This window comes from Carassius carassius, chromosome 26 (assembly GCF_963082965.1).
Source record: "Carassius carassius chromosome 26, fCarCar2.1, whole genome shotgun sequence".
NCBI classification, from domain to species: domain Eukaryota; kingdom Metazoa; phylum Chordata; class Actinopteri; order Cypriniformes; family Cyprinidae; genus Carassius; species Carassius carassius.
Genome location: NC_081780.1, coordinates 12,143,388 through 12,166,907, shown reverse-complemented (window position 1 = coordinate 12,166,907; position 23,520 = coordinate 12,143,388). Strand labels below are relative to the sequence as shown.

The window sequence follows — 23,520 nt, the reverse complement described above, 5'->3', positions numbered from 1 at the left end:
TAAAACAGAAACACTCAGTCCTCTATTAGAAAGATAACTTCCAATCAAAAGATGCCAGTGAAAAAACCATAACATTTTAGTTTAGCAATAAGAATATCATGGTCAATGACATCAAAAGCTGCTCTATAGTCTATTAAAACAGCACCGACCAATTTCTTATCATCTACACATGCTAACCATTCATCTTTCATGTGTATAAGAGCGGTACTTGTGGAGTGTCTTGGTCTGTAAGCATGTTGTGCATTATTAACCAATCCATTAATTCTAAAATACTGTAAAATTTGCTTAAAAATAATCTTCTCCAAGAACTTGCTCAGAATATAAAGTGTATAAATTGGCCTACAGTAAGGACCTATAAAGTCAGTTTTCCCTTTTTTAGTAATGATATAATTTTAGATTCTTTCCAAAGATTTGGATATACACCACTAAGCAAACATTGATAAAATATCTGACTCATTAGTTAAGAGCGCTGATTAGCTACTATTTACAGAAATTTACCATCCAAAAAAAATCAACTCCACAGGTTTTAGCATCTGGAATTGAAAGCAACATCTGTTATGCTGCGTTTTGTTCAGTGGGACTAAGATAAAACAACACATTTTATCTTTCATCATTTTAACAACAGGATTACACACTACTTGTAAATCATTGCTAAACATGCCAGATCATAAATAGTTTATGAATGAAAAAATGGTTAAAAATTAAAAATGATTAGCTATATCAGGGTTTAGTGATAAACTGCTCCTCGTTTTTGTCTTCCTACACATTATTTCATTTAGTGTTTTCCACATTTTCTTACTATCACCAGTTGCACATCTTATATTGTGCTTATAATATTCCCTCTTTTTGATATGATTTAATTTTGTAACCCTATTTACAACGTGAACATAATGTGAATAATCTTTTGTAGAGGTAAAAATGGGAAATGGGTTACTGTCTGAGTAACTTGGGTGACATTTGGTAAAGGTCAGTACTATTCTAAACAATCCAGTTCATCAAATACATAATTAGTGTAAGCCGTTTGTTTTCGATGTTTGTGTGCTCGTATAATCAAGTTATTTGACGTTGCAGCTAAATATTGAACATTTACATCACAAAGCAATATAGGAGCTTGATAATAGTATTTTTTGTTTGTTTTATTATTAATAATAATAACTATATTATAGCAAAACCAAGAGACCTTTCGTATGAAGCTACGATCGCTTCTTTTTAATGGGAATTCTGATCATTCAAAAAGGAGGAAAAACTTACTGAAGGGCCCTGCCTTTTAATTAAGCAATAGAAATTCTTGTACAGTATTTAACCAGGCTCATACTGTTATTTACAGAGGACACCCACTTGAACATTCAGTGAAACTCTTTGAAATGTATTGTAAACACACTAAATATTAAAAAAATAAAATACATATTTAGTACAAGAATCATTATACATTAAAGGGTCTATTTAATTTTCAAACCACTAGATTTTCCACATTTGTCAGCAATAAAAAAAAAAAAAAATCATGTTCACTTTATCTTTGTATTTAAATAAGAACAGGCTAGAATAATTATGATGTTTAATTTGCAGCTAAATCTCTGTTATGCAGAATGACAGTGGGACATGTTTCACACATTTTTGGATCCATTTTATTTTCCCAAATGGTATTTGAAACATTAAAGCAGACACTTGCATTTCATATGCTATGTATTTATATGAAATCATATTTGTAAAGGTGTTCTGTTTTGTCCCATGTGGAAGATGACGAATCTGCAGTTTTCCATGAGCTGAACTTTAAATTTAGCTAAAATGTGTTTCTTGAAGTCAGTGCTTATCAAAGCAGACACAGAAAGGACTGATATCTGAGCTAAAAGCTCATTAGTATGTTTGTTGTAGGCCATTTAACACACTGTACTTTGATTTAAATATGTGATCAATGGCATGTGGTTGAATAATTGCATGATGTGTGACCAGTGACTGAGATGTGCTCTGTCCTGCAGGCTCTTGGAGGAATGTTACAGCATGAAGGATCCCTTCAGCTCAGAGAGAGAAAAGTTTCTGGTTTTAGGATCCAGCAGCAGTTATACTCCTTTAAGGAGCCAATTGTTTACATTTGTGGCTTTTACTAACACTTACTTCATGGAGTTTTATTTGCATCCACTAGATGGCAGTAAAACCATTTGTATCTTAACACTGCAGCATCTTCTCCTTCAAACAATAACAACAAATAATTTTGTTAACAAATATCCACACAACTGACTTACAGTATAAAGTTCCATATCAGCTACAAAATATTATCACTTACCTACAAGGCCCTTAATGGTTTAGCTCCTGCGTACCTAACTAGTCTTCTACGCTACAATCCATCACGCTCCCTAAGGTCACAAAGCGCTGGACTTTTGGTAGTTCCTAGGATAGCAAAGTCCACTAAAGGAGGTAGAGCTTTTTCACATTTGGCTCCCGAACTCTGGAATAGCCTTCCTGATAATGTTCGGGGTTCAGACACACTCTCTCTGTTTAAATCTAGATTAAAAACACATCTCTTTCACCAAGCATTCGAATAATCCATCTCATAATCTTGGACTGCAGTTATATCTGATCAGATGTGCATTATTATTCTTTAGCTTGGGTTAAACTAATTAATTTTACTTTGTTAGAACAGCAGCTACGCTAATTATGTCTCTATTTGTTTCTCTGTTTTTGCCACAGGATTTACACAAGCTTCAGTCTGGATTCAGAACAGCTGAGAAGACATGATGCCAACCCTGCAAACAACATACAGAACAACCAAATTTTACTATAAATGTGATTACATCATATGATAATTGCTGTTAATAGTGTTTATTGCCTGTTTGATTACATCATTATTTTTCTGTACATAAACTGATAGCCACTACTAAATATTGTAGAAACTTAATTTTCTGTAAAACTGCTTTGCAACGATGTCTATCATAAATAATAACCTTGAATTGAATTGAACCACAACACTGCTCTAGTTCAGTCACTTCAATCGTTGCATTTAACTCAAGTCTGTTATCAATTCACTCATCTATAATACACTGATTTCTAAAGATCAGTGCATCGTCACATTTTTTCAATGCATTTCTGAGGAGCTGGAGACTGGAGCAGTACAGAGGACACTGCAGAGCACATATATTAATGTGACGGTGATATCTACAGAGCTCAAACCAAGACAATTCAGCTGTGACACTAAAACAGTGACACGGATAGAGAGAGAGAGAGAGAGAGAGATATGCTCTTGAAAAGAAAGTCTAAAGGGGGTGCTGGAATATTTTAGCTACTTATTACTGGTAATGCTGAAGTCTGCTACAGATAAGCTGCCTGCCAACTATGACCTCAGACTTGGCAGTGAGATAACAAATCACACAGAGGTTCAGCAAGTGTCCCGTTTTCCCATCAGACTCAGTCACACCTATTGTGCATTACAGCTTTATGACAGTCATGAAATGTTGATGATGAGCTGCAGCTGTGTTGCCAGATCATCATCAACATTTCTAACTGCAAAAGGTTTACTAAAACATTTGCAACCTTTTTCACTCCAAGGCCCTCGCTTTCCGTAACTATATTTAAAAGCCAGACAGCCCTTTTTTATTTTGCACAACATTTTCTAACTGTATTTTAATTTAAGGGCCAACAATTTGCTGCATTTCTGTCATTTTATTTATTTACTTGTTTAACGCAACTTACAAGGAAAAAAATTAAGTTTCTTTTTTTATCCAGGCAATCTACCTCATGAAAAATGTAGTTTCATATATATAAGGTTATTCCACAATAATGTGGAATGTTACCAGCCTACATCTTATTCTATTATTTTCCTGTTCTATTTTATTTATAGCACATCTGTACAAAATCTATATAATTTTTTCAAATTATTTTTCGACAAATTTTTGTTTATGTATATATACATGTGTGTAATTTATTCTCAACTTTTTATTATATCCGTGTTGTTACTCTGTTTACTGGAAGCTTGTGACCCTAAAACAAATTCCTTGTGTGCAAATATACTTCTCAATAAAGCTCTCTGACTTCTGAAATATTTTACAGCTTGATAAGAAACTAAGCTTTTTTCCACAAAGAAATATCAACATTTTAAACATTTCCATGATTTTTGCTGGTTTACAAATCGCGCTTTTAAAATCAAGCCACCTTCAAAGAATGGTTTCCTCTTCAAAAGAAACGATAAAGGTCAAATAACAAAGAATTGTTCTAAATTGTTTCCTCAATTTTTTCCTCGCTTTCACAATTTTTTTTGACTGAGTCTCACATTTTAGATCATCTCGAGGGCCCCAGGGTTCACGACATTTACACCAAATCGCACGTAAACCAGGGTCGCTGGCTTAGAACAGGCGGACTTGGCAACACGAGACTGCGGGAAGCGCTAGTCTCTAGTATTTCTTTCGTTTTCCACTGATGGGCGGGTCCCGCGCTCCGCCGGCCAATGAGAAGTGTCTTCTGTTTAAATAGCCTCCGCCGTCTTTTTTTCCCTGCCAGTTTACTCGCGATCGCCATATTGGGTGCTCGCCTACTCGAATGACTCGTCTGTTTTTCTTCGGAATTACTACGAGAAGGCATCGGAGTCGCGCGCTGTTTTCATGACTTGTTTTCCACGCGCCTTCGCCTTTCCGTACGCATTCGCGCGTTTGTTATGCGTGCGCTCTGCGTCTCGCTCGGTTTTCTCGGGAAGAAGGATCGCTCTTAGTTAGACCACGTCTGGCTCGATTGCGACTGCGATTCTCGAGACGAAATTCAACGTGCAAAATGTCAAAAGTGCGCGTCTCCAATGGAAGCCCGACGCTGGAGAGGGTGGACGCGAGGCAGGCGGATCACGCCAAACCGCCGGTCTGCAGGAACCTCTTCGGCTCCGTGGATCGCGAAGAGTTCGCGAGGGACGTCAAGGAGCAAATGCTGGAGATGGAGAAAGCGTCCAAAGAAAAATGGAATTACGACTTCGCCAAAAACGAGCCGCTCGCGCCTGGCCACTACGAGTGGCAGGAGGTGGACGCGAAAGAGGTGCCGGAGTTTTACACCAGACCGCCTCACCCAAAACGGGATACCTCGACCGGGACCGTGGACCATAACGGGAACCACGATTATTTGTTGACAACGAGCGAACAGGGGGACTCTGACAACGCGGAGCCCGGGAGTAGCTCGGATTGCCGCACGGCGCTGACCACGCCGAGAAAAAGACCGTCGACAGAGGATCAGGGTAAATGTTTTAGGAGTCTCGGTGCTCTTGCGTTATTTGCGTGCAGATCTCGGGGGACAAACAGTTTGCCCTCCCGATCGTGCGTAATGCTGAAAACTGCCTTCTTTCGCGGTCTAGCTCGCTAATGAAGTCGCTTTTCTAACACAGTCTTCATTCTTTCGATAGATCTTCCTTGCCAAAGAAAAAGAGCCAACGTCCAAGCGCCCGAAGCGAACTGCTGTCCAGAGACGAATTCGCACGCGCCCAGCAAGTCGGATCCCAAAACGTAAACAAGGTGAGTATCGTGCGCGCTTTCTGATGCATGACTTATTTTATGCATTGATGTAAACACGTGTTACTTCGTGCTAAAAAGATCACGTTCAACATACCTGATGTTTTTATTATTATTGTATATAAATATATTAGTGTTCTCTCGGTTTTATTGTCGCACGCTTAAACGCTAAGAATGTTCGTTTCTTGACGCGTGCTTGACCGCGCGTTCAAAAAGCGTTTGGTTAGGTCTTGTCTAAAACAAACGCACGTTTAAGACGTACTGTCACCGCGCAAGTGACAGTCGAGTCAAACGAGACTCAAATGCATAACATTGTAGTAACACGTCAGCAGGTCTCTTGTAGGGTGTGCGCGTGGGAGGAGGAGGAGGGGGTCTGGGTTCTCAATGCAGCCATATACTGGCGCGCAAAATTGCACGCTTTTCATTCGCACTGTCCTGCGCTATCACTCCGGGTTTAAACGCGTCGTGGAGATAGATGGCCGTATGTTTACGCGTAAATACTGTTGTCGTATTTGTATGTGCCGTTTATTTCATGCCTTGTGTGTCGTTGTGAAGTTTTTGCTAGCGCGTTCGACATGCTATTTCCTTTGCTAATCAACTTTTTTCTCTTGTTCCCTGCAGAGACGGATGAAGAAGACTATTTTCTCCATCAAATACTTCAAGAGCTTTATGAAGTAAACAGGGACAGCGGTTGAAAAATACAAATCGAGCCTTAGAGGCTGTATAAGCACTGAATTTTTACACTAAAGTTTTGGCACTCGACAGAATATATTTGCCTCAAAAGCAGACAATGTAGCAGTGTGCAATTGGAGTTTCGTTTGTTCTTTTACTACCTATGTATATACCTTCATTTTATATGTAGCACATTTAAATGTAATGTTAAGATAAAAAACACAATCATTTATAAATGGAGTGCGTTTGACTTAAAGAATTGCTGTGCAGTTTTCAAAACGTCTCCCCAAAATGAACCCTTTTAAAGTAAATATATCTATGTCCAATACACACACACACACACCCACCATTTCCCTTTAATTAGGTTTAACAATCCCATTGTCTCAGTTTTGGCTGACTCAGGATGTTAACAGACAGAAGTAATATATATATATATATATATTTTTTTTTTTAATTGCACAAATGTCACTATTTGAAAATCATTACAGACCTTTTCACCGTCTGTGATCTGGTTAAATTAAAATGATATGATATCTGCATTAATACTGTTCATGTTTATTGGTACTTATATGATTTTACCAGACAAAAGTTACAGCACGTTGGGCATGTGGTGTTCTTCTCTGAAAGGAACTGTGACTCCTAGTGTGGTATTAAGGTTTTCATGCTTTTTTACAGTATTATGATATCCCTGGGTTGTTCCACTAATTTTATTTTCTCTTATTTTAAATTATTTCTTTTTTTCTTATTTTGGCATAAATATGCAAATTCACATGAACTACAAATCCTACTGAGTTCACACAAAAAAAACTGTAGTGACCAATTAATTTCTTATTATTGTAAAATTTCCCCCCCATTCATTGCTGTGTAGCATAATGTATATATAAATATATATTTCTCTTTTTTTTTTCTTTAACACTGGGCCAGACAATTAAGAACAATGTTAGGCCATGAAGCCAGTTCTTTGCCACAATATACTTGGCTTTCCTGATAAACATGGCATGGCACTATGACAAAAAATAAATAAAAACCGGCAAAAAATTTAATTAGACGTTACACTGCACATGTGTAAAACATTGAAGTGTACCTGTGTGTACAGCTTTGTACGGAAGAAAAAGATAAAAAAAAAACACTGAGGAAATTATACTAACTTATTTATGTCAAGCTTTTTGTTGTTTATGACTATCCAAAGTGGCATTTGTGCATTTTCTGTTTGTACTTCTTTTTATAGTTTTTTTTCCTCCACAAATTTGTGCAAGGTTGCAAACTGAGCCTATTAAAAATTTGATGTGGATTGTGTACTGCTTTATAAATGAGATGATTAAACCATAATTACATAAAAACCTTCTCCTGGCTCCTTTTCATTTTATTGTGCAGAAAAAAAAATCTGAATGAAAACACACTCCTAGGGGAAACTTAAATACACTTCTCACACCCTGCATTAGCAAAAGCTTCAAACTGACCTTAAGCTGTGCTAAAAACCTAACTACCTTTTAAAAAAAAATCAACAGACGTGATAATTAAATACAACACTCTCTGGTGCTAAATTGGTACTTGGCAGAATGAAACCTATGGGATTTTTTTTTTAACAACCCACACATGCACTTGCCCACAAATGCACAATTATTTAATTTAAATTGTACCCACTTTCTTTATTCTTATTTAGTGATATTCAACAAGGCAGGACAGTCATGCTTTAAAAAAATAATTTTCTTATGTAGTGCAATACACATGATATGATTAACCTGCTATTAAACTGTTGCCACATTTCAGATCCCTTTTAGATTGTATTCAAATTATGTGTTACATGCAATAGTTCATATGAAATGAAAATAGCAAAGACGTTTAAAAATACAACAAAACAAACAACATTGACACTGCAAAATACTACAACTGACCCCTGTATGTTTTGTTTTAACATATTAATAGACACAATGGGTCCAACTATATTACTCAAAACACGATGTGTCAAATCGAAACGCGGATTGACTTAAATGATTTGGTCGGGCGTGTTGACTTGCAAAAGACACACACCCTCAAATATTTATCGCGTTTGGAGATAGCGTACGTGGTCACGTTGAACTTATTCTGCTCGTACATTAACCTTGTAATATACAGGGTATTTTTGGTGAATTTTTACAGCGTTATTGCAGCTTGCGTACCGTTTGGTTATTTAACTCAACGTGCAACAAGTTTGTGCGTAAAGCTGCTGCGTTTCTAACACACGACCTGCGGGGCTCCCTGTTTCAATTCAGAAAAAAAACAAGGACACGTCCCGAGCAGAGGGGGGAAAAAAGCCAAGATACTGACATACGGTTTGTCCAATCAGACAACTATTGAGAAAAACACACCACTTACTGTAGCCACTGAGATTGGCTTTGCGCGCGCTAAGGCTGGAGTAAGAGTGTGTTTGTACAGAGTGTTCTGCTCGTAAAGCACAACCCAGAATAAGCCATTGGTCAGACTGATATTTCTGCTGATGTTTGCGAAAGGGAAGGGAGAGGTGAGTTTGGCCCGAGGGTTAAATCGCAAGGATCTTTCTAAAGCCCCGTCCTCCTACTACTCAAAAATCACGGCTGCAACACACATCTATGAATTACACATAGCGAACGGGAAATTATTTTCCAACAATTACTTGATCGCATGTTTAACATGACAACACGGCGGTGACATGCGTGGAAATGTTACAGGGTCATATACTGTATATAGTGAAGGGGCATGTCGTCAGACCGTGGGCTATATGTTATCTCAACGAGACAATTATACATTTAAACCGTGGAAGAGTTATAGAAACTGTAAGTTATATAAAAACGTTAGATAAAGTAACAAAAACAATTAATGGCAGCAGAAATGTAAGGGGCAGCAGTGAATAATAATTCAAACCATTGCACTTAAATAATGTAAATAAATAGAAAATGTAGAACATGTTATACATTAACAGTAACTTGTACAATTAAAATGTTTATTGATGCTACAGTCATTTTATTGTGTTCACTTGTGTATCCGAAAGCTTTAGCAATTTCTGGCATCTTTGTGTATCTTTGGAAAATCAGTTTTGAATTAGGTGCATGTTTAATTGGACTTTGGACTAAGAAAATAATAGTTATTGGCCTGGTTTCATAGACAGGGCTTAGCCTAAACCAGGATTAGGCCATAGTTCAATTAGGACAGTTAAGTAATTTTTATAAACATGCCTTAGAAAAAAACATTGCTGGTGTGCATCTTGAGACAAAACAAAAGCACTGAAATATTTTAAGATCAATCAGTACAAGTTTCTTTCATTTGAAACAACTCAGACTTGCATTTTAGTCTAGGACTAGGCTTAAGCCTTGTCTGTGAAACCGGGGGATTATGTATAAAAGATCACCATTGTGACTACTAGCCCTTACACTGCAAGAGATGTACACTACCAATCACACTTTTTACACACACCACTTAATTTGTTACACAAGAGCTGATAAACCTTTTATAGAAAAAATCCTCAAATATTTATTTCTTGTTCATTTTTATTTGTTCATTTATTACTATTTCTATTATGTTTTGGATCAGACAGTAAAGGAAAACAGTGGAGTGTCCGGCATACACAAGCACTCCTTTAATAAAGCATCTCAGGATGTGAATGAATGAAGAGAGTGTGTCCAGCATTTTTTGGTCACTTCATTTTTCCCTGACTTCCCTGTTATTTGACAGTTTTCATGATTATTATAATAAAAATAATAAATAATAATAAAAACATTAACAAAGTCTGAAAATATAAAATAACACTTAAGATTTAGAATAAAATGCTTAGAACGGTGGAAATCACTCTACCTGCACAGATTCTTACACTAAAGAAAACAAATCATTTTATAAGATTTTTTTTTATTTACCCAAACATCTTTCCACTAAAAATCAAACAAGCTTGTGATCAAATCAGTGAGAAAACCACTGTTACTGACACAACACACCCCTTCATCAGATGAATCAATATGCTTAAAACCTCTTTCTGAGGAGATCGAAGTGGTCAGTAAGTGATTAAGCAACGCGCAGCTTCTTGAACTGGCAGCCTGCCATGACATGAGCCTTGGTAAACACTAATAGCAGGCTGATGAAATCAGTAATTATAATACAAAACAGCAGAGGGCTTCACATTTGTGCGGCTGTAAACCACCAGTGACAACGCCCTTGCTTGGCCTATGCAGTAACTAGTTTGGTTTTTAATATAAAATTAGATTTGAAAAACCAAAGGATTCATTTCATCTACTTGCATTTCCACAAGAAAAGGTGATTTTTCCTTACCTTACTCACATTTCAGATGCCAGCCATGTGTAAACTTGTGTAATTCAGCTTGACTGGAAGAAAAAGAAAATCATATATAATTAATATATTATTAGAAGGCATTAACAATATATAACAACATATATCTTCATTTATTAGTATTGTTATTATTATATACAGGGGCCCTAAAAAGTATTTGGACAATCAATGATGAAGCAATGTACAAACAGTCACATTAAAATAATAATAATAACAATTAAAAAAGTAAATGACATTACATACCAAAAAAAAATTCTGCAAACACATTATGCTAGAACCTCAGATATAGAGCCTCTCTCTCTCTCTCTCTCTCTCTCTCTCTCTCTCTATATATATATATATATATATATATACACACACACACTTTTCTGAGCTACTGCTCTAATTATTTTGAATAAATTGGTCTCAAGATAATTTTTCATGGATGTATGAAGTCAGTTTCCAAAGATGTCCTCATGGTGTAGTTCATCATGTTAACATATGAACACAAGTTTCCCAACATTTGACAACCAGAAAGTGTCCAAGACTTTCTGTCTTAATTTCAGCAATCTATCAATTGCTTCATATTTTAAAACCTAGTAAACTTCATCAAGTGTGCTTGTGCTAGATTTGATATACTTTTAATTATTTCTCAAGTGTCCAAATACTTTTTGGGTATCATTTATGTTTATTACTACAATGATTCAACCAGTTTTAAGGTACAGAAAAACTGTAGGCAGGCGTACAGCTGGCAGAGATGGTCAGCTGCACTCAACTTCTGACCTTGAGTTGTGCATCTCCCTGCACCTCATAAAAGGGGAGGATGATATCACGGCACAAAACAAACGAATGCCAGCGATGATCTCACGAACCGTAGGCCGCTGACGATTGAGTGGTGGTTTGTTTTTGTCTTCACCACCCTCTATTTACACTTGCTGTGTAATTACAGAGTCCCGCTCTCTGAGATCAGTACTAAGATATGTGCAGAGCTGCAATCTCAAATCTCAACGCCTGCAACAATAAGGTGCGGAGCGGCCAAACTTCCCTTCAGCCCTGTCAAACTAACACCACATTTCCAGGACAAAATTAGCTGAAGGCTAATTTAACAACCTTGCAGATAATGAGAGGAGAAGGACCATAAAATCAGAAAATGTTTACAGCTGGCCCTATTAATAGATATTTTGCACAGCTCCGCACATGACCTCATATTTGGCCTTCCCGTTGGGAATGAAACCTTTGTGAATCTCAATCTTATTTTGGAAATGCGACGTACCATCTGTTTCGCATTGTTATTAATTTGAGTGAATTTTATGAGCCTCAGTGTGCTTTTTTCGTTTCTCAGCCTCTCTTTGCCCAGCAGTCATGTGTTTTGGCTGTCCTCCGCTCAACTAGAAACCCATGTCGGCCAGGCAGAGAAACAACCTCTGGCGGATATTCAGTCTTAGTTGGCCCAAAATGTGTCCAAAAGAAGGATGTAAACAGTCACCTTTGCCAGAGGGTTTTTTTTCCCCGGCTCTCGAAGCTCGACGTCTTGCTGTGAACTTCACATGCACGTGTGTTTTTGGTTTGCTCTCAGTGTTGTACTTGTGGGGTCAACCAAATTTTCCCCTCCCTTCACTCTCTTTATCTGTACTGATCAACTGCCTTTCATTTATCTAATCCTATCTTTTTACAGGCAAAAATGGATGTAACAGAGTAAAAATAGCTGACTCCCAAAGTGAACACATCACAATAGTGCGTTGCTTGTATACTGTAGTATGTATGTGTGTGTGTTTATGTATACTCAGGCCAAAATTATTAGAAAACCTGTCTGGAATGACTTGAAGAAAACAGAACAAACTGAGACCTGCATGTGGCAACGTCTCCAAGATGCTTAAAAGAAACCTAACTGCAAAGCTATCTATGCGCAAGTGCACCTAGCACCAAATGTTGATTTAATTTTGTTAATAGAAGTTAATTGATAAGAAAATATATTTATTATCTACATTATTTTTGACAGTATGCTCATTTTACAGCATTTTTGCACAAGTGCCTAAAACCCTTAAAAGTATTGTAGGGAAATTTATTTTCACATGGAGGACATGTAGGATGGACAACATATTGTACAATGATCTTGAACTGTAGAAAGTCCCGAGCCAAGAAACCTGAATCACATGGGTTTCTTAAGGAACAGCCTTTTTTTATTTGGGCCAGTAAGTAACACCCTAGTAACAAAATAGGGGTGTTTTCACATGTAGTTCAGTTTAGAAGAACCAAACCCAGTTCACTTAAAGTGAACCAGAAAGAGAACCAGCTGAAAGTGACCTCAGTCTATGTATAGTGGACTCAAAAGAGAACCCAGTTCTTTTTTTGGTCCTCTTCAGCACTGAAGTGATCACAGACAATTTCTTGTTCACACCACAACTTCATAAGAACTCAGGCCGCAGTTTCTGTGCATCAGTGGAATGCTGGAGTCTGGAAAATCTGGAAGATGAAATGGAGAGGGAAATGGGGTGAGGAAGGCTGGCAATCCCTGATCATTTCACCAGTCAAGACACTGGCAGAGCATTAACAACACATTTGTCAAATTTCTAATTTAGAGAGAACATTACTTAAAGTTCATGCAACTTCCTTTTTACTAAAGATAGTGACAGTTGAAAAATGTTTCTTTGTTCCTTCTTTTTAATTCACAATAAGCTGCATTTCATTGTTCAGTTTTAGTAATTACTGTTTTTCTAAGAAATTCTAAAATATCGTACCACGGGGTCTGACTCGATACTCATTTCTGATTGGCTGCAGTTGCGTTTGTATGAAACAAGAGGGACTGAGTCTGAGATATCGGGATGACAATAAAATATTTGTACAGACAATATAGTTTTAGTTTTAATATTTTATTAACCACCAAATGCAAAGCTTCCACAATGTTCCCAGCAAGCAAATACCCCTGACTGCAGTTAACCGGATGAGTCTGTATCTGTTTAATGCACAGGTCCAAGTTAGTTTAATCACCATTCTATAGGCCAATTGTTGCAATGTTTTTCTGCATGTGCACACACAAACACACATGCAGCGCACACACAGAAACATTCAGAAGCACAGAAACTTCATCAACGCTGCTGTGTGACGTATATTAATAAAATAGCTTCGATACTGAATTGCTACATTATATTTCTTAGAAAAGAGGGGGTAAAATTGTTGTTTAAGAAGTAACCAAACTCACTCAGGTAATTCACACACAACTTTCACCCCCCCTCCCTCTCTCTCGTTAGTATGATAATTCATTAAAATCAATGCTATAATTTATGCATTTAAATAAACATGATCTTACTGCATCATTTAATCTCTGTGATTTAAAACGGCATGAATGCTAGACCTCCGCTGCATGTCGGGCCGTTTTTTGCCTCCATGTCGTGCAATAAAGAAATGCACGACATTGCTTAGATCACTTGATTTGTTCACATACAAGTGCTGAAATGCTTTGAGAGCATTTGGAGGGCTCAAACGAACTAGGTGTGAATGTACTGTGGCAACCACCCACAACAATGACGTGTGTTTACCTTGCCTCATTAAAAACTAGTTTGGATGTGACTACATAGCCCTCAAGTCATTTCAAGCTCCAATTTCATATTTTCACTGCTAAATGTCACAGTGCTGTCTTGGGTCAGGATCAGTTTCTCCACAGTGCAGCCAATTAGAGCTGTGCAAAATTTTGTTTCCCTAGTGTTAAATAACACAAGTACACCCTAAATAAATGAATGCCAATCCTGAAACTGAATGAGGTATGATTACTCATAATATTCTGGTCAGATGACAATGATGCAGATAACAGGCTCATCAAGTCAAACATCATAATTTAAATCTGGTTTCCTACAGTTTGACTTCACTTTCCAGTTATTGCAGCGTGTTAGATACGGTTCCAGCGGTGCAGCTGGAGAAAATCTCAGAGGTCAAAAACCTTTCAAGGGTCAAGCTTCCTCTCTCTTGTTGGAATTAACAAGCAGTCTCTGAGGTGACAAACCGCTACTGCTTAGAGAGGGACAAGTGCCTGAAGGTCAAAGTGTATCTGACCTGTGTGAATCACCACAGGGTAAATGTTTTCTTATCCTTTTTACTTAAAAACCTCGGAGGAAAGCCCTCAAGAGAAGTTTAGAGGAAGCTCATGATGCAATCTTGGATGGTTTGCACTTTTTACAGCATTTTACTAAATTTTAAATCTAAAAGAAAAAAAAAAAAGATTTTGCTTTCATGCAGGTTTACAAAAATCATTAATTTAAAAAAGAAAATATACTACATATACGTTGCTAAATGCTAATATAGTTATGCTTTAACTAAGAAATGTTGTTGGTGTTTGAGAAATACACAAACACAGGCACATTAAAATTGACACAGAAATTAAACAAAATTACAATTACAAAGTTGAAAGTGGTGTCATGGCTATTGGAAATTTTAGACAGGTAATTGAAGAGAGGCCTCCAAGAAGCTTCAATATTTCCAGACATACTATATCTAAGCCTTTCTACATGAACGGTGGAAGAAAGTTCAGACAAACAGATCTTGAATAGTGAACCCTTGAGTAATGCAATCTATGCAACACGTTGTATTAAATAGGTTGATGCCTGGCTTTAATAGAACAGGTGTACATATTTTTAAGACATTTTGCCTAGTCTTCCTCAGAAACATGAATATCCACTTCCTTTTCCCAATCGTTTTTCAGATGATTAGTAGAGCTGTCTGACTGACTAGTGAAAAAATCTACACATTTTGGGAATGCAAGTAAGTAGTTAACGTAATTCATTATCAGCTAACAGTGTTTCAAAGTTTGGCATAGTGGAACGAACATATTTTCTAGTTTGTAGGTATCCAAAGAAGTGTGGAGCTCTACCAAAAAGTTAAGGCTCCTCAATTGGCAGAACTATAGCAGTGTTGAAAATTTGTCAAACCTAACCCCCCAATAACTTAGGCTTACATACACCTTAGATATTATATGTGCTTTGAAGCCCCAGATGAATGGCAGTACAATAGATTCTAAAGTTTAAAAAGAACGTTTTGGGCAAATAAATGAGTAAATTCTGAAAAAACAAACAAGAATCTGCGTAATATCACCATATTATTGGTATTCACACGCCCCATCATTGAAAGTGGTAGGGTCCTCCAGTATTTTAAATTGCTTTTCAGATTTAATTAGTATAGCCCAGTTTGTGCTGATTACAGTGAGATTAGACTTTAGCCATTTAGATGTTTATAAGCAACTGAAAAAAGCACAAATGTCAGGGGATGACAAAATTTCTCCAGGCCCCAAAAATACCCTTAGAGGGTTAATGCTAATTAAATAACAAACGACAAAGGATCTCACAATTTTATTGGCTAAATAACTATCGTAACTTTCAAAAGAGTAGTGGACCTCATGAATGATGATCAAATCTTTATTGATGTTTATTCCTTCCTTTTTCACTCCAAAAAAATCACCACAAGAGCTAAACAAAACACAGCATGAGAAGTGCACATTAAACTCTCGCTCTCTCAGTTGCATTATCAACATACAGTGAATTACACAAAACACTTATTACATCTAACAGTAAAGAAATATATACATATCTCATGCCTTTTCGGCGGGTGATTAATAAACCGACAAACTTTAAATCCAAAGAACTGTGTGCTTTCATTCCTGTAGACTAGAAAACCCGTCAAATTAAGAGACCGGCCTTAGTAAATGAGATCTCATACATATATAAACTTACAAAAAATACTAAAGATTTATACAAAAACAAATTAGAAGATGAATCATAATAAAGTCTGTAACAATAAAGGATTAATATGTATTTAATTTATACAGTGAAGTGTTCTTTTACAATTGTTTACTTTATTTCTGTCCCTGAAGACTGTTAAACCTACCTAAAAAGCCCTGTTTATTCAATATGTATCCTTGTTCAGTTGTATTTATGCAGGCCTGCTGAATGTTAAATGGATCCAATCCATGTTCATTAGAAATTATTTGATGATGCAGCAATAAAACTGCAAGTATAATTTAATGCAGGTGTTTTTGAACTTTGCTGATTTAAAACATGATCAAAATACTATCGATTTTGATTGCAAAATTTCAAATAAGAGAGAAAGTGACAAATATTGGTATCGGGATCGGCCAAATAAGTGTTTGTTAAAATCGGTATCGTCCCAACAATTGCCATCGGTGTATCTGAGCATCGGTGAACTTCAAATCAAGAAGGATCTTGCTCTACGACAGACTTCACAAATTCTTCAGCCTCTGACACCGAACCAAAGATTTCGTTTTTTTTTTTTTTTTTGCCCTGGGTGACGACAAGACATGCGGGGAAGAGCAATCCGAATTGGATAACAGCCACCTTCAATTTCTTTTGCCCACCAGATTTTTGTTCCACAAACTCAGATGGGCGGCCGGCCTCCACATTCTTAGGTAACCTGAGGATCTTGATATTCTCTCATCGAGAACGACCCTCGAGATCATCCTATTTAGCACGCAGGGCCTTATTAACTGCAAGAATTTCCTGACAAGAGGCCTCGAGATCTGAAATGTGAATTTCATGCTCAACTTTAACACCCTCAAGATCCAGTATTTTCAGAAAATGTTTCTTGCAGCTGAGATAAAGTTGCTTCCAACAAATTAAACCTGTTATTTATACTGTTACTCATTGTTTGAATCACCGATAGAATAACAGATGAGTCTGAGGCCGTGCGTATATCAACATCAGCCTCACTTTCATTAGACGACGACTTCCCAGCCAGCTGTTCACCTGCTCAAGGTGAACCACCTTTCTTGGATTGGACAACTAGATAATGGCAAGCAAACCTTCACAACAAAAATAGAAGGAAAATAAACTATTTTTAACGAGGCTTTGAGGGAGCTCTATAAATTTACGTCCACGCCATGTGGTGCTCTCTAGCGCCCCCCATAAATAAATACTCTTAACACCTTTTATAAACAAGCAAACAAATTACTATTTACTCTATACCCTTAATATATATATATATATACACATACAGTACAGACCAAAAGTTTGGACGCACCTTCTCATTCAAAGAGTTTTCTTTATTTTTATGACTATGAAAACACTATGAGTCACACTGAAGGCATCAAGGGCTATTTGACCAAGAAGGAGAGTGATGGGGTGCTGCGCCAGATGACCTGGCCTCCACAGTCACTGGACCTGAACCCAATCGAGATGGTTTAGGGGTGAGCTGGACCGCAGACAGAAGGCAAAAGGGCCAACAAGTGCTAAGCATCTCTCGGGGAACTCCTTCAAGACTGTTGGAAGACCATTTCAGGTGACTACCTCTTGAAGCTCGCCAAGAGTGTGCAAAGTAGTAATCAAAGCAAAAGGTGGCTACTTTGAAGAACCTAGAATATTACATATTTTCAGTTGTTTCACACTTTTTTGTTATGTATATAATTCCATATATAATTCCACATGTGTTAATTCATAGTTTTGATGCCTTCAGAGTGAATCTACAATTTTCATAGTCATGAAAATAAAGAAAACTCTTTGAATGAGAAGGTGTGTCCAAACGTTTGGTCTGTACTGTATATAATTTAGGGGTGTAACGGTACGAAAAAATCATGGTTCGGTACGTACCTCGGTTTTAAAGTCACGGTTTGGTTCATTTTCGGTACAGTAAGGGAAAGAAATGCAAACATTAAACTGCAGGTTGTTTATTACTATACACTTTTTTAAAATAATTTTTAATAAAATAAATATAAAATAAAAAAAGAATAAGAAATAAAATACTGCTGCAAAGTTCTCCACTATATAAAATACTCTCAGTCTCAAACCAATATCATATAATAAAATATAATGAAAAATATAAATAAATAACTATGATTACAGTGCAGCATTACCAATCCCAGCTTGTAGGCCTGCTTCACCAGAACCGTGCTGTGCCTGCAGGCTCTTGTCTTCATGACAACAATATCTATACTTCATGTTGAGCATAAATATAAAGCCTACTGATAAAGGACACCGTCAACAGTATTGACGGCAAAAAAAGACTATGTTTGACAGGTGCAATATTTGAAAATAGATAATTATTTATTTTTAAAATTACATTTATATCTGAATTTTTGTCAACCTATAGACTTTCAAACATCAAAGTGTCATGAATTAATATGTATTTGTGTACAAAATGACAAACATATTTTCCTATTCTATTTTGCCTGGAAACGCTTCCAACACGCTTGCGTGTCGCGTGAAAAATAGGCGTCGGTTCTATTTCTAGCATGCACCTGTTTTCCGCGCGTAGATGCGCGTCTCACGCAGGCAGTCTGCAAGCTCTAACCTGTTAACATGGGAGCAGAATTAAAAACGGACAGGCCACGCTGCCGAGACGCTTGCGCCATGCATCCAGTGTGTCACCGGCCTTAGAATCAGCTGCAGGGCGGGATTTGCGCTGAACGCGGAGACACGAAAATGTACTTATGTTCTGCATACAAAATATTGCATTCCGTCATTCGGTACAGTGCACGTATATATATATAAACTTAATATACCTTTTTTAAATAAATACAAATAAATATATATATTTTTATACAGCTACAGCACAAAAAAAAAACAGCAGCTAGATTTTTATTTTTATTTTCTATACCTCAAGCTGACCTAGTCTGATTTTTCATTGAATCTCACCAATCCAGTTAATGTTGGTGAAACCAGGAGAAAGCTCTCAGATGAGAAGTCAGGTCAGCTGACTTGTAATTACACTAGTATCTACCAAATATGGGGTTTCAGAATGAGTGTATCTGTTGGAAGACTAAACGGCCTAGTGAGTATTTTAATCTACTAAACGGAAGTTGATTAATATCAAAAGAAAAAGTGTAGGGGTTAAATAAAGTAGTGTTTTTTTTTTACACCCACTATTGCTGGCTCACATCTCTACACCCACATCAGAGGTCACTAACAAACACAAGCGCCTGATGACACACTCTATTCAGTGCTTCATACACTTGCGTGAAATCTAGTTTAGCTATCCGACGTCTTACACTGTCTCTCAAATAAAGTGCTGTGCTCAAATTAGAAGACATTAGCGAAACTTTTGGTCTTTTGCTCCTTCATGCAATTTCAAATAACTCAACTTCAGCAGCTTAAGACTCACATTATAGTCTGAACAGCACATGTGCTAATTAACTTAACACTTTATTGCAACCTCCTACGCAGGGTGAACTGAAACGCTGAATGCTAGCTCTGTAAAATGCCTCAAGTAGGAGTAAAGAGAGATGTAGAATAAAAATACTTACTTGAATAGTTCAACCAAAAAAAGAAAGTTATTTACTTACACTGATATCATTCCAAACCCATGAGGGTTTTCATTTGTACACTTTGATGTTTAGCAAAATGTCCATGCTCCTATTTTACATACAATTTAAGTGAATGGCAAATGTCAAGCTCCAAAAAAATGAACAAAAGTGAACTGAAAACGCAATTCATTATGCACTAACAATTTTCTATACTTCTACAGCTATCATATCGGCATATATTAATTTAATTAATTAATTAATTTTATGCATTTAGCAGACGCTTTTATCCAAAGCGACTTACAGTGCATTCAGGCTATCAATTTTTACCCATCATGTGTTATACATATTATACATATATATGTTATAATATATTCAAATATATTCATACTTCAAATGTGTCGCGTTGAGTCTAGTATTAAAAATGTAAAATTTATTTGGTTCTCATTTAAAATCACATAAATAACATTTCAAAGCAAAAACAAAGGAGCTTTTTACTAAATAATAATTCCACTGTTTTTATGGTGCATTTTTTAAGCTATACAGTCTCTAGTCCCCACTTTTTTATTATTTGTGTTGTGATGGATTTGGAATTTTTAACTCTATGTTTGCTGTTTCAACTACTAGTTTAGAATTGACCCACTTCCCAGAAGCCACTCAGTCTGCTGCTTGTACCTTGTACCTTCAAATCTTGTCTGAAGATAACTGCTCCCTTTAAAGCACAACGTCAGATTGAGAAAAGAGTAGGAACATTTGGCTCCAGATTGGTATAAAAAGAACAACTTTGCCTTGGGTTATCTGATTACTCTGCTTGCTGCACAAACACATAGGGATTCTTTTAAAATGCAGACACATCTGCCACCACAGAAGGTCTTCGCCTACGGCAGCCACAGACAAAGTCTACAAAGCCTGGTGAACACCTACATCTATCAGAAACCACTGATGTCTGTCTCACTGCTTAACCACAGCTCAAATGTCACACCCAGCACTGTGCAACGGCCCATGGGAGCCAGTCGTTGCTGAATGAAAAAAATATTTGAAGGATAATCACGGTCTATGCATGTGCAAAACTACACATTTTCAAAGCCAGTTTCAAAAGACGGTTGTCTGAACAACTAGCCGACTATAAGGTCTCAATTAAGTTTTATATCATTAGGCAAGTTACAGGTTCACTTGATACCAATAGGACATGTCTTAGATGCATTTGCATGCTCTTGTGCTCAACAACAAATGCAATAGTCTCAAGACGTTTTTAAAAGTTGCACTATTTTTAACTCAACATACACAATTATAAAGCAACATTTTATATACAACTGAAACAATCTACATCATTTGTTGCATTATGTCAATTATGTGGTACTCTTGACGTGAAAAAATTGAAAAAAGTGCGCAAACATCCATTTTCAAACATACAGTAGGTGCTTTAAAAGGTTAAGACACAACTTCTCTGAGAGGGTTTTGTCTAAAAGTTAAAGCACATCAATGCATCAAAGCATAGACACTAAAAATAAGCCTTAGTAATCAATTTTCAAATTTTTGGATGACCTCATTTCAGTACTCTTGATATATACAAACCTGATTCCAAAAAAGTTGGGACACTGTACAAATTGTGAGTAAAAAAAGGAATGGAATAATTTACAAATCTCATAAACTTATATTTTATTCACAATAGAATATAGATAACATATCAAATGTTAAAAGTGAGAGATTTTGAAATGTCATGTCAAATATTGGCTCATTTTAGATTTCGTGAGAGCTACACATTCCAAAAAAGTTGGGACAGGTAGCAATAAGAGGCCAGAAAAGATAAATGTACATATAAGGAACAGCTGGAGGACCAGTTTGCAACTTATTAGATCAATTGGCAACATGCCTGGGAATAAAAAGAGCCTTTCAGAATGGCAGTGTATCTCAGAAGTCAAGACGGGCAGAGGATCACCAATTCCCCCAATGCTGCTGTGAAAAATAGTGGAGCAATATCAGAAAGGAGTTTCTCAGAGAAAAATTGCAAAGAGTTTGAAGTTATCATCATCTACAGTGCATAATATCATCCAAAGATTCAGAGAATCTGGAACAATCTCTGGGCGTAAGGGTCAAGGCCGGAAAACCATATTGGGTGCCTGTGATCTTCGGGCCCTTAGATGGCACTGCATCACATAGAGGAACGCTACTGTAATGGAAATCACAACATGGGCTCAGGAATACTTCCAGAAAACATTGTCGGTGAACACAATCCAGCGTGCCATTCGCTGTTGCCGGTGTTTTCTCTGGGCCAAGACTCATTTAAAATGGACTGTGGCAAAGTGGAAAACTGTTCAGTGGTCAGACAAATCAAAATTTGAAGTTTTTTTTGGAAAACTGGGATGCCATGTCATCCGGACTAAAGAGGACAAGGACAACCCAAGTTGTTATCACAGCACAGTTCAGAAGCCTGCATCTCTGATGGTATGGGGTTGCATGAGTGCATGTGGCATAGGCAGCTTACAAATCTGGAAAGGCACCATCAATGCTGAAAGGTATATCTAAGTTCTAGAACAACATATGCTCCCATCCAGACGTCGTCTCTTTCAGGGAAGACCTTTTCCATTTTCCGACATGACAATGCCAGACCACATACTGCATCAATTACAACATCATGGCTGCGTAGAAGGAGGATGCGGGTACTGAAATGGCCAGCCTGTAGTCCAGATCTTTCACCCATTGAAAACATTTGGCTCATCATAAAGAGGAAGATGCAACAAAGAATACCTAAGACAGTTGAGCAACTAGAAGCCTGCATTAGACCACAATGGGACATTCTGTTTTTTATTCACTATTTGTACAGTCTCCCAACTTTTTGGGAATCGGGTTTGTATTTTAAAAGTAAATTTAGTTACATTGTTTTATGTGGGTACAAATGAAATTTTTCTAAAACTTTGTTATTTTAATAAAATACACAGGCCACAAAAAATAAAACAAAAACAAATCAAGAACATAGCATATTCATTTAAAATTAATAAAAGCACAATGTACTCGTAACATTTCTCTCTCAATCTAAAAATTGCTAAAATACCGGTGTAATTTTGACTGTCATTTCACCTTTGATGTAGAGAATGTTTAGAGGGCACTAATAACAGTGTTGGGAAAGACGTGCTTGTGTATGGCACACACCCGGCATATTCGTGGGAAGACATTCTATCAGACTGACTAGACCTGCTCTACCAAATTTACCTTTAAAATTATTTGAGGAAGAGAGAGAGAATGTGTGTTCAGGCATAGTGGATCCTACTCAAATACAGGCCAAACAAATTGACCTTTGACAGTTTATAGACTATATCATGATAATGATGTATAACAACAGGCCTGCAGGGTGTGGTGTGTTTAACTTCAAATGTCTTCAATGCTTTCTAAATACATATTCACTTTGTAAATATTTGCATTTCCAGAAACCAAAATTGAAACTTACCAGGACAATTGCACTTTGCCACTTTACTAAAAATCCAACAAGAAAAAGTCATGTAATGTCAAAAATGTACTTCATAAAGTGATTTTACAAATGAATGGGGGAATAATTAAAAAAATAAACATTCCAAAAGCATATTCTAAAAGAAATGCCATAGAAGATCCATTTTAGGTTCCCCAAGGAACCTTTAACAGAAACGTTCTTAAAAGGACCAAAATTTAATAGCTTAAATTTGCGGCAATGATTTTTGCCTGATTCATAGACACAATGACTTTGAGATTGCTTCTTGAAAACACTTACAGTATATTTCTGCACAATACTCAATCCACTTTTAGGTTGTTTTGGGGTACTTTCACACCTGTAGATCGACTACTTTGTTCTGAAACAGGGATAACAATTATTACAATGTTTCTTTTTATTCTTGG

The 23,520-nt window shown here is 36.8% G+C and overlaps 1 protein-coding gene and 1 long non-coding RNA gene across 2 annotated transcripts in view; one reads left to right on the top strand and one right to left on the bottom strand.

The window, feature by feature from the left end:
• Positions 1 to 2,239: 2,239 nt before the first annotated feature.
• LOC132105822 (uncharacterized) overlaps positions 2,240 to 23,520 on the bottom strand; it is a 75,596-nt gene continuing 54,315 nt past the window's right edge. The window contains exons 2-3 of the long non-coding RNA XR_009423998.1: positions 10,422 to 10,474; positions 2,240 to 2,741 (exon numbers count right to left, since the gene is read on the bottom strand). This is a non-coding gene — a long non-coding RNA (uncharacterized LOC132105822). The remainder of the gene's footprint in view (positions 2,742 to 10,421; positions 10,475 to 23,520) is intronic.
• LOC132105819 (cyclin-dependent kinase inhibitor 1B-like) lies at positions 4,477 to 6,562 on the top strand. The gene is made up of 3 exons (XM_059511241.1): positions 4,477 to 5,203; positions 5,369 to 5,477; positions 6,096 to 6,562. The coding sequence occupies exons 1-2, from the start codon at positions 4,756 to 4,758 to the stop codon at positions 5,470 to 5,472; spliced, it is 552 nt and encodes a 183-aa protein (XP_059367224.1). The 5' UTR covers positions 4,477 to 4,755; the 3' UTR covers positions 5,473 to 5,477; positions 6,096 to 6,562.

Coding starts and splice junctions, on each gene's coding strand:
- LOC132105819 (XM_059511241.1), top strand. CDS start 4,756: ATGTCAAAAGTGCGCGTCTCCAATGGAAGCCCGACGCTGGAGAGGGTG. Junction 5,204..5,368: donor ACCGTCGACAGAGGATCAGG/GTAAATGTTTTA, acceptor TTCTTTCGATAG/ATCTTCCTTGCCAAAGAAAA.